The sequence below is a fragment of the Herpailurus yagouaroundi genome, unplaced genomic scaffold (assembly GCF_014898765.1).
Source record: "Herpailurus yagouaroundi ecotype Mexico unplaced genomic scaffold, PumYag 186, whole genome shotgun sequence".
In the NCBI taxonomy this organism is placed as follows: Eukaryota; Metazoa; Chordata; class Mammalia; order Carnivora; family Felidae; genus Herpailurus; species Herpailurus yagouaroundi.
In genome coordinates this window covers 48465315-48478046 of record NW_024412417.1, presented here as the reverse complement: position 1 = coordinate 48478046, position 12732 = coordinate 48465315, and the positions used below count along the sequence as shown (strand labels likewise).

The following is a 12732-nucleotide window of genomic DNA, read 5'->3' as shown; positions in this document are numbered from 1 at the left end:
GCGGCCCGCCCGGCGGCCGAGAGGGTAGCCACGCTGCCGCGCTCGGGCCAGGGACTCACCACTCGCGGGGCGCCTCCGGAACGGTGCGCACGGTGTCCGGTGCGCGACCGCGCGGTCGATGGCGGCTGCGCCCGCACCCACACCAGCACCCGCTCGGCGGCCGGCTCGGCTGGGCCTGCGCCTGCGACTCGGGAGATGCTGCGGGGCCTTGTGACGGGGCGGGGCCGGGGGTGGGGTCGAGGGTGCGGGGCGGAGCCTGCGGCCCGGAGACGCTGCTGCGGGGCCTTGTGACGGGGCGGGGCCTGCGGCTTGGAAGATCGCCGGGCTTTGTGACGGGGCGGGGCCGGGCGCGCGGGGCGGGGCCTGCGGCTCGGGGCGGGGCCTGGGGGCGGTGGAGCCGGGCTGCGGGCGGTGCTCTGCAGGGAGGGCCGGGCTTTTCCCGGTTGGATCCTACCCACTGTGGCCGCCTTCCTGGCTCCTTTCCGGGTCCCAGGCCTGCGCCCTGCGTCCCGCCTAAGGGTAAGGCTTGGGCCGTGAGGGCTGAGACCCTACGGACAAAGGCCTGGTCTGGCCGATTCGGCTCAGGGAGTTGGGAAATGTCTTCCTAAATCTGGCATATGCAGAGTCTGCCAAGGACTCTCTATGCCTCCTTGGTCTTAAAACATCGCTTTCTCTTTTCCCTTGCCCTTTCGTCCGAGTCTATCCCAAACCCAGAGGCCTGATGGCTTAACTGCTCCATCCTCTCTAGCAACCATTGAGTACTATTTCCAGTGGGGTCCTGGGCCTTTTATCCTTCCTGTCTTCATCACGTCTTTAGGTTGTAAAGGTGGCATTCTTAGCCCTGCTTCATTGCCAGGACTGGAGGCCAAGTCAGCGTCTTCCCTTAGCTTCAGCGGCCCTCTTGACGATGTGCTGACTGTCACAGCCATGGACGATTTCTGCAGCAGTGCCTGGGGACCTTCCTGTGCCACGGTTGGCCTCTCCCAGACCCGCAATGGCCCGGAAGATGTTCTCTCCCGTACGCATGGTGTGCTGGTTCAAAGTTTGAGACCCGCAGCTAGCAGGGGAAGCCCTGATCTCAAACTTTTGCACGTGCTAATGTCACAAACACACCCATCACAGTTGATTCCAAGCTACCACCGGTTTAACAGCTTGTTCACAAGAATTCCTGAAAGCGTAATGATCTGAGCTACCCCAGTACACTGCTGCCAGTGGCAGACCCTCTACGTCAGGGACTCGTGTACTAGGTAGGTTACATGGTACGTTAGGAGGTGATGAGTTCTACGAGAAGAGAAAATATAGAGCGGGCAGGGATAGATTCAGGTTCTGTAGAACCAGAAGCTCATACAATTTGAGGGGCCCAATCTGAGAAAAAGAATTAAAAAATGACCCATATGAAGTTGAAGTCAGGGCCTTGGATGGGGCCTACGCAAGTCAGAGGTCCTTAGAGACTTGAGGTTCAGGTTAAATCTAACAATAAGGGTGGGGTAGGGGAGTCATGGGGGGGGGGGTGGGGTGGGAGCTGGGTGACTCTGTGGGAGAGGCTCATCCAGGCAGAGGGTAGGGCCCGTGCATGGGTGCTGAGGTAGGAGTGATCTGCTGCCTTGGAAGAAGAGGATGGGGGATGGGGACAGAGAGGGCACTGGGGCCTGGTCAGGCAGAGCCTGGACTTTGGCTTTTGCTGCGAGTGACTCAAGCTGTGGTGGCTGTTGTGCCGCTTTATGAGGCTCACCCTGCCCTCTCTGTCGGGGGTGGATAGTGGGGTGTGCAGGAGTGGCAGAGGGAGATTAAGAGGTTAGGGCAGGGATCTGGGGAAGCGACGATGGAGGCACAGGCCAGGGACGCTCGGTGTGCAACTTGAGGTGCGGGCTGGGCCGGTCCTCAGCCCCCTGGGGGAGTAGCAGGTGCTGAGGGGTAGACGGGAGGTAGGAGATGGAGAGCAGTCATGGGAACAACTCTGAGAGGCTGAAAGCAGATGGGCCGGGGGTGGGGGTGGGGGCAAGAGTGGGTGTGGATCTAAGGGTGCAGCCTGGGCGAGGCCCGGCACTGCCTTGGGCCCTGTCTGTCCCTCCATTTCCCCTGCAGCCAGCCGTGTCGGCAAAGCGCCTGCCCCTTCTAGGCTAGCCATGATGACGACGAGGGCAGTGGTGGAGTCGGATGGGAGGACCGGCAGGTGCACAGACGGGAGAGCCACAGGAAGGCGAGCAGAGGACGCAGAGCGTGGCTGTGCCGGGAGGGGCAGAGGACTTGCGGGCCGAGGACAGGAGCCGCTCGCCTTCACTCCTGAGGCGTGAGGCCTAGTCACCTGCTAGGTGTGAGGGCTGAGCAGCGGGGTCTGCGAAGATTTCTGGAGAGAGGTGCCAGCCAGCCTCAGCCAGGAGCAGGCCTGGCCACCCAAGGGGAAAGTGACACCGAGCTTGAGGTCCCTGAGTGGGAGGCAATGACTCAAGACCCCCGGTGCACTGAGTAGGGAGAGTGATTGGCCATTTTAAGGTTCACAGGGAGAGGCCAGTGGGAGTAGAGGACCCCCAGGGGCCACTCCCCACGCCCCACCAGCCTGTGAGCTGCGTTGGGACAGATGGGGCTAGTGGGCTGAGCTGAGGGGTCAGACCTGGCCACACCTCCTGGTCAGCCAGGGGCTCTTTGCAGGCACAGGAGCTGGGGTGAAGGGTCCTACAGGAGGGGCCTGCCTGGAGGAAGAGAAGCACCTGGGAGGCGGTCCCCAGCCCCCTCTCCCTTCTCTCCCGCAGTTTCACTTTTGTTTTCCTGCCCCAGGCCTTCTGCCTGCAGAGCAGACTCAGGAGTCCTGTCTGAAGGCAGGGGCTGGGGCAGCTCAGGGTCTGGGGAGTGTGAGATTCCCCGCTTCAAACACACAACGTGATAGGGGGCGGGGGCACGCCAGACAATGCTGCTGAGGGTCCTGGAAGGGGCTGGAAGGAGCAGGGTGGGACTGTGGCGCCACTGCCCTTCCCGCCGGGTCAGGCCCCAGGGATGCGGGGACAGGGCTGGGGTGGGGGGAGGCAGTGGTGGTCACAGGGAGGGGAGGTGTGGGGGGAGGGGTGGTGGGCAGCAGCGGAGCTCCGCGGGCTGCCGCCTGATATTGCGGACGAGGCGCTCGTGCTCTGCTTAGAGAAGCCGATGCTGGGGGTGGGGGACGGGGGGTACCCCTGTGCGGAGCTGGCGGAGACCCGGCCGAGGGGGCGTTGGCACTTTTCAGGAGCCGGCAGGTGAGGGGGCGGGTGGAAGGGGCAGCCTGAGCGCCCTCTGCCGGCTGCGGGCTGCCGGCCCGACGCCCCTCTCCGCCCCAGCGAGGATGCAGCGAGGGTCTGGGTCTAGGAGGGGTGCATGCTCCGTGGTGCCGCCGTGTTCCTTTGCCCTCTGCTGTGCACCCCAGCGCCTGGAGCCGCAGAGCCAGACCCTGCTGCGTGCCACGGGGCACCCAGAGCATCCCCGCCATGCCCTGGGCAGCCCCGGACCAGACCGGGTCCTGGCCCAACTGCCCCTGCCCTTCTTGGGGGGGGTGGGGGGTGAGAGGCAGGACTGGGGGGTGAGAGGCAGTGCCTGTTGGGGAGATGCTCTGAGCCGACTTGCACCCTCCCCCATAGAGGTCCGCGTCCTGGGGGAACAGGCCCGGGCCCGGCCCCGGGCCTTAGGGGGCTGAGGTGTCTGTCCCTGGCCTGGGTGCCCCAGGCCTGAGCTGTGCATGTGTGAGGGGGCATCCCCCCCGCACCTGCTGCTGCTGGAGCTGTACCTGGAAAGTGTGTGTTGCGGTGGCAGGGGCCCCTGGAGGGCCTTCGCAGCCAGCCTGGGCTCCTGGACACCATTGTCTCCTTCCAGCACTGGCAAGGGGAGTGGGGCTAGGTAGACTGAGTGGCCTACCCCTCCCTATCCCTCACACCGCGATGGCCCTCTGTCCTCGCCTTCCCCCAAGTGGCCCAAGTGGTTCTGCACCAGGACCACCGGCTGCAGGAATCAGAGCTGAGTCTCCTCCCCCATGAGCCTGAGAATCTTGCCAAGGACACCAGTGGAGGGGACTGCCGGGTCGAGTTGGAGCCTGAGGCCACTGAGCATGCTGTCCTGGAGGCCGGAGGGCCAGCAAGGGCACTGAAGGGTGCAGGGACGGTGACCCTGGGCTCTGAGGAGGCACCAGCACAGGTAGGAAGGAGCCTTTCTGCCGACAGGTCCTATAGGGTCTCTTGGAAAGGCTTGGCCAGTCAGCTTAGGGCTCGTGGGGTCACTGGGACATGGGGGCTGGTGAGCCTGGGGCCAGTGGGCTCTTCAGAGGAGGCAGGGCTGATGAGCCTGGGGTCTGTGGGGCCTCCAGGCCCAGCGGGCCCTATGGAGATTGCCCCAGGGTCTCTGGAGCATGTGGGGTGGGTGAGCCTGGGGCCTGCGGGGCCACCGGGGTGGGGGTGCTGGTGGGCATGGCGCTGTCCCCGGAGCCAGGAACCATGCCTTTCATACAACTTGACCACGAGGACCTTCTTGCCGGCCTGGGACGTGTTGCTGTCTTCCCGGTGGGAGGACTAGATCTGACTGGCTTTCAGGTGAGTGTCCCAGGAGCATTCCTCGCCTTTGGCTCTCCTCCCACTGGAGGCTCTGGATACCTTTCCGGTGCCCTGAGCCTGCAAACCGCTCCCCTCCTACCATGGTCCTACAGCTCTGGGGAGCCCTGGCCCCATGCCAGGGGGCGGAGTAGTTTCTGCAAAGTCCGCTAGGGGGCATTGTCTGTCACGTGCTGAGCCTGAAGGCCCAGAGCAGGGCCAGGCTCCTGGGTGGCCCAGACCCAGATCAGCGCTTCCGGGCCGGAGGCTCAGTTCCAATGTGTCTTTGGGACAGAGCATCTGGCCAGGGCTGCCCTGGACACAGACCCTGAAGAGGTAGAGACAGAGGCCACCCTGCCCCTCCCCTGTCCCTCATCACAGCCCCAGGTGTCTCCCCCACTCTTGCTCAGGGGCCTGGCTGGGATGGGTGCCTTTGGGCCCTGACGTTCCCTCCTGAAAGGTGGACCCAGTTTCCAGGCCCCCTCTGGCCACTCCCACACCCTGTGGCCCCAGACAGTACAGGCAGTGACTGGGGGAGCATGACACTGGGGACCCCAGCACATCCCATGGCCCTTTGTTGACCTCACCATCTACCTTGCCCTACACCCGCACCCATTTTGTGGCCCTGCGCCTGTAACGTTCTCTCCACCTTTCACTTGAATTATCCTTTCCTGCAGCCGCACCCTGGCTGGGCTTGGCCACTGACCCAGAGGAGGTCCGAGGGCTGATGGCCACCCTGGAGGACCCCGATGGGGAGGGCTGGCCGCCTCCAGAGCTGGGGACAGAGAAGCCTGAGGGGGAGTCTGCACCCAGGGCCGGGAGGGGCCTAGGCGGCTGCAAGCGGAGGCGTGCTGGCCGCGAGCGGTCCCTGGAGCTTCAAGGCCGGGCGGCCCAGCAGGAGGACGCCGTGTGCCGCAGTGAGCCCTGGCCCTCTCCTTGCTGGATCCCCTGTGTTGGAGGCAGAAGATGGACTCCCAGGTGGGGGGCACTGGTGGCCAGGCCTGGCTGGTGGCGCGTGTGGCCTTTGAGCAGGATGGGGGTAAGCCGGAGGGGGCACTAGGGGCGTTGGAGGTATGCCTCCGGGAGGAGATGGCGGGGTCCTGGGGGGCATGTCGCCTGCAGAGCTAGACCCCGTCTGGAGCGGTGCCGTGGTGTGAGCACTGCCCTTGACGGTGACCGCGCCGTCCTCCATGGTATTGGGACACAGTGCTGCGGGCTGGCCTGCAGTCAGCGTTTGGCCTTCCTCTTGGCAGCTTCGGGCACCCCCCCTCCGTGAGGCTGTGCCCGGATGGGGGAGGGTGGGGTGGGCCAGCCATCAGGGTCCAGTGCTCTAGCCGTGGCCCGGAACCCTTTCCTCTCCGGGCGTCAGCGCCACAGCAGAGGCTGAAGGGGCCCTTGGACGGGCTGGAGTGTCTTCCCTGACCCCCTGGATGCTGCTCATGGCAGGGTGCGCATCGACTGGTCAGGTCCACGCTCCGTCTGGCCGGCCTCGTGACCTCCTGGGTCATGGCCACCACTTTAGCCTGGCAGAGCCTGCGGGCTGACACTCTTGCCTGTGTCGGGGTTGGGGGACGAGGCAGCATGGGGCTCCTGAGCCCTGGTTCCTGCCCAGAAGGTTTTCACAGTCTGGGTGGGGGGGCAGGATCTGACAGGCCTGAGCCCGGGGACCCATTTTGCTGATTACGGCCACGGTGAAGGACAGGCCTCTCCCTGCCGGGTTCCTGGTCTGAAGCATGGGGTGGTGACGCCATCTCGCGGCTACCGTGAGGATTGCTCGTCTCACAGACAATGTGCCCGGCGCCGTTCTGGGATCTTCTGCCTGCCACAGCGTCTGCCCCAGCAAAAACAGGGCTCGCTGCAGTATTTTTACTTGCCTAGATGTGGAAACTCTGAGCGTGGGTGTGCCTCAAAGACCGGGAGCCACCGGTGGGGAACCAGCGCCCCGAGCTGACAAGCAGCAGGACGAAGGGTGGCCGCAAGGTGAGGGCAGGGACTGGACTGAAAATGAGCCGGTCACTTAGGAAGGAGGGCAGGTCGTGTGCTCACGGCCCGCAGACAGGCACGCGGGAGGGGACTATGGAGCCCGCCTCGTCACTGAGGCACAAAGCTGTGGCCTTCCCCCGACCTGGCCCAGACACGCGCCACCGCCGGCCCCACCGCTCTCCTGCAGGTGAACACTGTAACTGGGTGAAGTGCTTTCCCTCCAGGTCTGGACTTAGCACTCTAAAAGCAGAGGCCCCGCTGCCCTCACCCCTTCCTCCTCTGTGGGTTCAGTTCCTCACACGCACATGACTCTGCCAGGGAGCGCCTCTGTGACTTTACATGGTACACTCGAACTTCCTCCACGGAGGACGAGGACAGTGGGCTTCCTTCCCCTCCTGGGTCTCCCCTTGCCTCTTCCATCACAATCTGGTCAGGTACGTTATTTTTATGATGTCACCAAGGCTGACCGACGTCATCTTCTGTCTACAGCCATCATGAGGCTCCGTGTTTGGGCCGTACGGTGATGGACATAGAGCGATAATGAAAAAATATTCACCGTTAAACCACAGGGGCGACAGGGAACTGAAATCCTAGTTGTTACAGCTGTGTTGCATGAAAGAATACTCTAGGGCTCAAGGACTCGTGGCACTTAATTTTTTTTTTTTTTTACTTTCTTCCTGTTTTCTGGGTTGTGCTCGGCTGCCTGGCACCCCCTTGTTCCCTTCCTGCAGATTCTTCACCTGCTTAGTAGAGGTAACTCCTTGGGTGGGTAGTAAATATCCTGGACTCTTAAATCTATTTTGCCTTTTACCGTTACAGGTCATTTGCATCTATCAGTTGATATTGGAATAACTCCCCCCCCAAGGACAGTTGCCGGGTGTTTGAGACCTTCCTGTGAAGCTGAGTACGTGTCGCGGGTTCTCGTGTACCCGAAAGTGTGCTCGTTTCCTCCCACGATGTCTGTAGCGTCGCTGGCTACGGCATTCAGGGTCAAAGTGTTTCCTTCAGATCTTTGAAAGACAGTACTCTTTCTTTGCTCTTAAACAGTTTGTTTTTTGGAAAGCTAAACAAAAATCCACTTGTGGTCTCTTAGCATCAAGCAGTTTTGTGACGAGCATGTGGATTTTTTCCCAAGATTTTTGTCCCGTTTGCATGTAGACTTTGGGTGTGTGTGTGTCTGGAGACTGGCGAAGTTTTCTTTTGCTTTGAAAGTCGGGGCGCCTGGGTGACTCAGTCGGTTAAGCGTCTGACTTTGGCTCAGGTCATGATCTCACGGTTCGTGAGATCGAGCCCCGCGTCGGGCTCTGTGCTGACAGCTCAGATCCTGGAGCCTCCTTCGGATTCTCTCTCTCTCTCTCTCTCTCTCTCTCTCTGCCCCTCCCCCACTAGCACTCTGTCTCTCTCTAAAATAAATAAACATTAAAAAAAAAGACAAAGTGTGACTTGCAAAAAAAAAAAAACAAAAAAGTTGAAGGTTCCCCAGCAGGTAGGTGCCGGGGATGTGTCTTTCTCGGCCCTTCGTGGATCCTCTCCATCGGCAGACGCCGCCTTCAGCATAGGGAAACTCCTCCCCGCATGCCCTCACTTGCTGGCCGCCACCTGTGCCCCGTTTTCTCGCAGAGGCCCGGTTGTGCAGGCCTTAGACCCCCGTGCGGGCCGCCCTGTCCCCACGGGGCCCCCACCGCTGGCTCCGAGTCACGCCCCCCGACTCCACTCCTGATCTCGTCACCCGGTCTCCCCCCTGGACTCAACTCAGACATTCCATTCTCCGTGTTTTCAGACTATTTCCTTTTCACAGAAGTCAGTCTTGTTTCACGGATGTGATATTCTTTTGCACCCCCCTGAAGAGGTGAGTCAGAATTTCTTCAGAAGCTCTGTCTGGGCCCCTGAACTGGCCCCCCATGGCGGACAGCGGTCTTCCCAGTGCCGAGAGGTCCAGGACAGGCCTCGGTGTTTCAAGGGAAATCCTGTGAGCAGTGGGCGCCTAGCCTAGCTTTTCTCTGCAGGGGGACCCGGATGTGGGTGCCGAGTTCTGGTGGGTGCTTGGGTTTGCCCACCCGCAGGCCTCGGGGCCCCACCCGGGCAGCCAATGTCTGCCTGGCCTCCGCAGCTGGACACAGCATGATTGGAGCCGCGTGGTCTCCCTAGACCCTGGCTCCACCAAGAGAAGGCTCTTGATTTCTCAACTTTTGTTGGGGTGGCCCAGCAGGTAGGGCAGGAGGCTCTCCGGAGAGCCTGGCCCTGACTGGCTTCCCAGCAGGTGGAGCGTATGTGGCACCCGCTGCGGCGGTCTGTGAGAGGCGGCCGGTTGAGCGGGTCCTGGACCTGTCACATGGCGTGGGCAGTCCTTGAGCTGACATCTGTGCTCAGGCTGTAGCTACTGCAGCCTCAACAGTGAGACAGTGAGACAGGGCAGCGGGGACGCGGGCTCTGCTGATGCCTGGCGACCCTGGCCCTCAGCTGTCCCCCCCTCCTCTCACAGGCACGCTCTTTGGGCAGGGGAGCAGGGTGCCCCTCCCTGTCGCTTCAGGACGGCTACTGGCCCCCCAACGCTGACGGCCACAAGGTGGTATTCGGGCACTCTTGCTGGCAGGTGACGACAGGCAGGGCCGTTGAGGCCTGCGGGTGCCCCCTCTGCGGGCCCCTGGCACTTGCTCCTGGGCTGCCTCCACCGGCCCGGGATCTTGGTCACTTTTCACAGCAGGCTCCCCCAGGGGACCCGGCTGGGCTCTTGGGCCACTCTCCAGCCACCTAACCCTAGGGCCCCCTCCTCGCTCGGCCCAGCAGTCCCTGGCGCCCGGCTCCCCGCGGCGCACAGCCGTGCTGGCCCCTCGGCTGCCTCCGCTGCCCGTGGGGGCGCCCCTGCCTCCGGCTGCTGTGCGTGGACAGGTGGGTGCCGGCACGAAGGGCCAGGGCTGTGTCCCCGCTTGGGGCCGACCCAGCCGCCAGGGGTCAGCAGAGCCCGGGAGGAGGGTGGGCCAGCTCGACACCGCCCACCCCGGCCCGACCTAGCCCGAACGCAACTCCGTTGTTTGAATAAACGTGTTTGTGAAACCAGGCGGCGGGGCCTTCGGGAGCTCCCGGTCACCCCCGCCCCCCGCTTGGGGGGCGAGGGACCTCGGCGCGGCTGGAGGCGAGGGCCGAGGGGCAGCGTCCGTGGCTCCTTCGAGGCGGCCCTGGGCGACGGGCCAAGGCGCGACCCGGCGCGCACCCCTGCGACCCCACGTAGCCTTAGTGTCACGCACGCTCTCCAACAACGTCTCCTTGCCGACCGGCCCGCCCAGTACGCACGGGGAGGGCTGCGCCTGGCGGGAGGGGCGAGCGCTGCTCCGGCGCGGCCCTCCGAGCCGGACGCGCGTCCCAGCCTCGGTGAGGCCCCGGCCCCGAGCGCGCTCGGGCGCTGCCACCGCATGGGCGGCGCTCGGCAGGGACCGGGGCGGGGCTCCGGGCTCGCTCCGCCCGCACAGCCTCCGCGGCTCTCCTGGCCCAGCAGTCGGGCTGCGGCGGCCGAGCCTAGCCGAGCTGAGCCACCAGGCACGTAGGACCGGGGCCGGGATGGAGAGGCGCGCAGGGTGCGGGAGCTGCGGGGTGGGATTGGGGGGGGGGGGGTGCTCTGCGGGAGCAGGCGTCGCGGAACTGGGGCTGCGTCGCGGCCCATCCTCCCTCGGGACGACACCACCTCTGCGCGCCCCAGACTGCGGAACTGGACGGGCGGTGCCCCGAGTGTGGGCAGGAAAGGCTGCCGGGGAGGCGCGGCCGGCAGCAGGGGGCCGGGGCGGCGGGGTGGGGTGGGGGGAGAGGCAGAGGTGCCGGAGAGCAGCCTGTGGGGGGCGGGGCGGGTGGCCCCCAGCTCGGTGCCCGCCGTCTCCTCCCCAGCCCTGAGCCCAAGGGCGGAGGCACAGAGCCCACATTGTGCCCCCACTGCACTCCACCCTCCGGGACAGAGCCCCATTCACCTCCCGCACGCCAGCGCTCCGGGGACCGGGAGCAGAGCAGCGGGCACGCGTGGGTGTGCGTGTGCTCCGGCAGCCGGCGGTGCGGGCGTGCATGAGGCGCTGGGCGGGCTGCCGGAGGGGAGGCCGGGCTCCTGCGGCCCACGCCGCTGCGGCTCCAGATATTTATAGGCCTTCACTGCGGAGACCGAGGTGGGACCGCACGGGGCTGGGGGCGGGGAAGGACGATGGGGGTGCTGGAGGGTGAAGCTTGGAGCTTGGAGGTACAGCGCCAGCGACCAGGGGCCGGGGCCGGGGTCCTTCCCTGACGGCTGGCAGAGGGGAGGGAGTGCGGTCCTGATGGTCCGGCTTGCCTGCTGATCGGAGGTGTAGAGGGGACGTCCGGGTTCGGGTGGGAGCCAGTGGACGCTAGTGTCTGAGTGGTGGGATGAGCCCCTGGGTGACAGTGTGTAGGTGCCAGTGTCCTGGTGAGAGACAAGGGAGTGAGGTCAGTGTTGGAGGAAGGGTGTCTTTGTGTGGGTGTCCCAGAGGTGAGCGGGTCGGATCGAGGCCAGTTGTGGGTGGGAGCAGAGTGTTGTCAATGTCTGGGATGAGGGGGGCGGTCAGTATGTAGGTGAAGCGGGACAAGGAGGGGTGAGGGGGGTGGTCAGTATGTGGGTGAAGCGGGACAAGGAGGAGTGAGGGTGGAAAGGGTGCGGTCAATGTCTAGGTTAACGGAGCGGCTGGTTAGTGTGCGGTATCCGCCTAAACACAGAGGGTGACCCCTCCCGCTCCCTCTCCAGGAGGCCATGTCGGCCGAGGACCACGAGGTGCGGGCAGCGGCCGAGGATGCCAGCGGAGGCAGCAGCAGCTCGCCCAGCCCCGGGGACACACTGCCCTGGAACCTGGGGAAAACGCAGAGGACCCGGCGAGGTGGAGGTGGCTCCGGGGGCAATGGGAGTGTCTTGGACCCTGCTGAGCGGGCAGTCATCCGCATTGCAGGTAACGCCGAGCGGCCTCGTCTGTCCGATTCGGACATTAACCCTGGCTTGTTGTCTGAGCTGTTGCTGCGCGCTACCTGCGGGCGCTGAGAGAGGGCGAGCTGGTCCGAGGGCCCCGGTCTGTGGCAGGTGATCCCGGGCAGCACAGCGCCACCTGCTGGCACCCTCTTGTCAGCTGCAGGAGGCCTGAGGTGGCGACCGCCGCAGGGGTGCCATCATTGGCCTCGCAAGGAGCCAGGGCCCGGATGCCCTGACACCTTCTTGGGCTCCTGCGGGCAGAGCCATCTTCCGGGCCCCTTGGTCTGCTACCGCTGGCGGTGTGTGGAAGCACACAGGAGCGGGAGAGGAGGGGCCGCCCGGTTGGCTAGCGTTGCAGCCCCCCGGGGGGATTCGGGGTCCTGCCTCGCCCTCCAGCAGCTGCTGCTCGGGGCAGGCGGGTGGGAAAGGCCCAGTCGAGGCCCCTGAGAGTGTGGGGCGGGCGGCTGGGGAGTGGGTGACCCAGGGCTGGCGGCCATCAGGCAGGATGTGCTGGGAGAGGGAGGAGCCAGCTGAGGGTCTCCCCGACAGTGGCTGCAGCTCTGACCCCCTTCCTCTCTGCGGACAGAACGATGATGGGGGCACCTGGACGGGACGGCTGGCCCCTGCAGGAGGCCCGGAGGGCACCCTGAGGCCGGTGGGGACAGGCCTGGAAGGCCAGCTGTGGGGCAAGGATGGGACTGGGGGCCGTGAGGGGTTGTGGGTGGAGACACAGGCCAGAGGTCAGGGAGATGCCCCAGGACAGTGGGTGCGGGCGCAGGACCCGCCAGGCTTCAAGCGTCACATACGGATTTGAAGGATTTTTACCCACTGGACAGCAAATCGTGGATGTCCTTCTCAGGCCTGGACCTTCCTCGGGGTCAGCCCCTGCCCTGGGGGAGGGGGGGACTTCACCAGTCCCTGCCAGGAGCTGTGCTGCCGTCAGGGCCGCAGGGCGCGACCCTCGCGCACGACCTTTGTGCTAGGATGGATTCCGTGACCGATTCTGGTCACGGGGTAGCAGCCCTGAAGGCTGGGGTGCAGTACTGCCAGGGGCGCCCCACCCGGACCGTTGTCCCCCCGGCGACCGGGTCTGTGCCCATTTCAGGGGCGGGAAAGAATTTGTCTTCTGTTTTTACCAAACGTTTTGTTTTCTTTCCTCCGCAAATCGCCTATTTCAGCCCTTTCATACTTACATGTTTCCTCTTGGGGGCTCTTTTTACCTCGAAGACACCAAGTCCTCAGCCTCGCGGCGGG

General features: G+C 64.4%; 3 protein-coding genes across 5 annotated transcripts in view; 2 read left to right on the top strand and 1 right to left on the bottom strand.

The window, feature by feature from the left end:
- GRINA (glutamate ionotropic receptor NMDA type subunit associated protein 1) overlaps positions 1 to 208 on the bottom strand; it is an 8142-nt gene extending 7934 nt beyond the window's left edge. Inside the window, exon 1 of the mRNA XM_040494709.1 lies at positions 60 to 208. The gene's annotated coding sequence lies outside the window, so the exon portion shown is untranslated. The remainder of the gene's footprint in view (positions 1 to 59) is intronic.
- Positions 209 to 2905: 2697 nt separating this feature from the next.
- Positions 2906 to 10069, top strand: PARP10 (poly(ADP-ribose) polymerase family member 10). The gene is given in 19 exon segments (XM_040494631.1): positions 2906 to 2944; positions 3131 to 3520; positions 3583 to 3707; positions 3709 to 3773; positions 3776 to 3856; positions 3932 to 4169; positions 4171 to 4244; positions 4247 to 4407; positions 4443 to 4547; positions 4661 to 4785; positions 4787 to 4911; positions 5005 to 5049; positions 5052 to 5091; positions 5253 to 5455; positions 5458 to 5667; positions 6457 to 6524; positions 9010 to 9100; positions 9103 to 9171; positions 9174 to 10069. Coding segments are annotated over 19 exon segments (3150 nt in total).
- The window catches only part of PLEC (plectin), a 56005-nt gene continuing 53234 nt past the window's right edge, over positions 9962 to 12732 (top strand). For 2 of the 3 annotated variants that reach the window (XM_040494684.1, XM_040494682.1), the window contains exon 1: positions 11263 to 11461. In XM_040494684.1, coding sequence (XP_040350618.1) covers positions 11269 to 11461 — 193 coding nt within the window. In that variant the 5' untranslated portion in view covers positions 11263 to 11268. Of the gene's footprint in view, positions 10062 to 11262; positions 11462 to 12732 lie in introns of those variants that run through there. The other variant, XM_040494683.1, reaches the window with a different exon arrangement.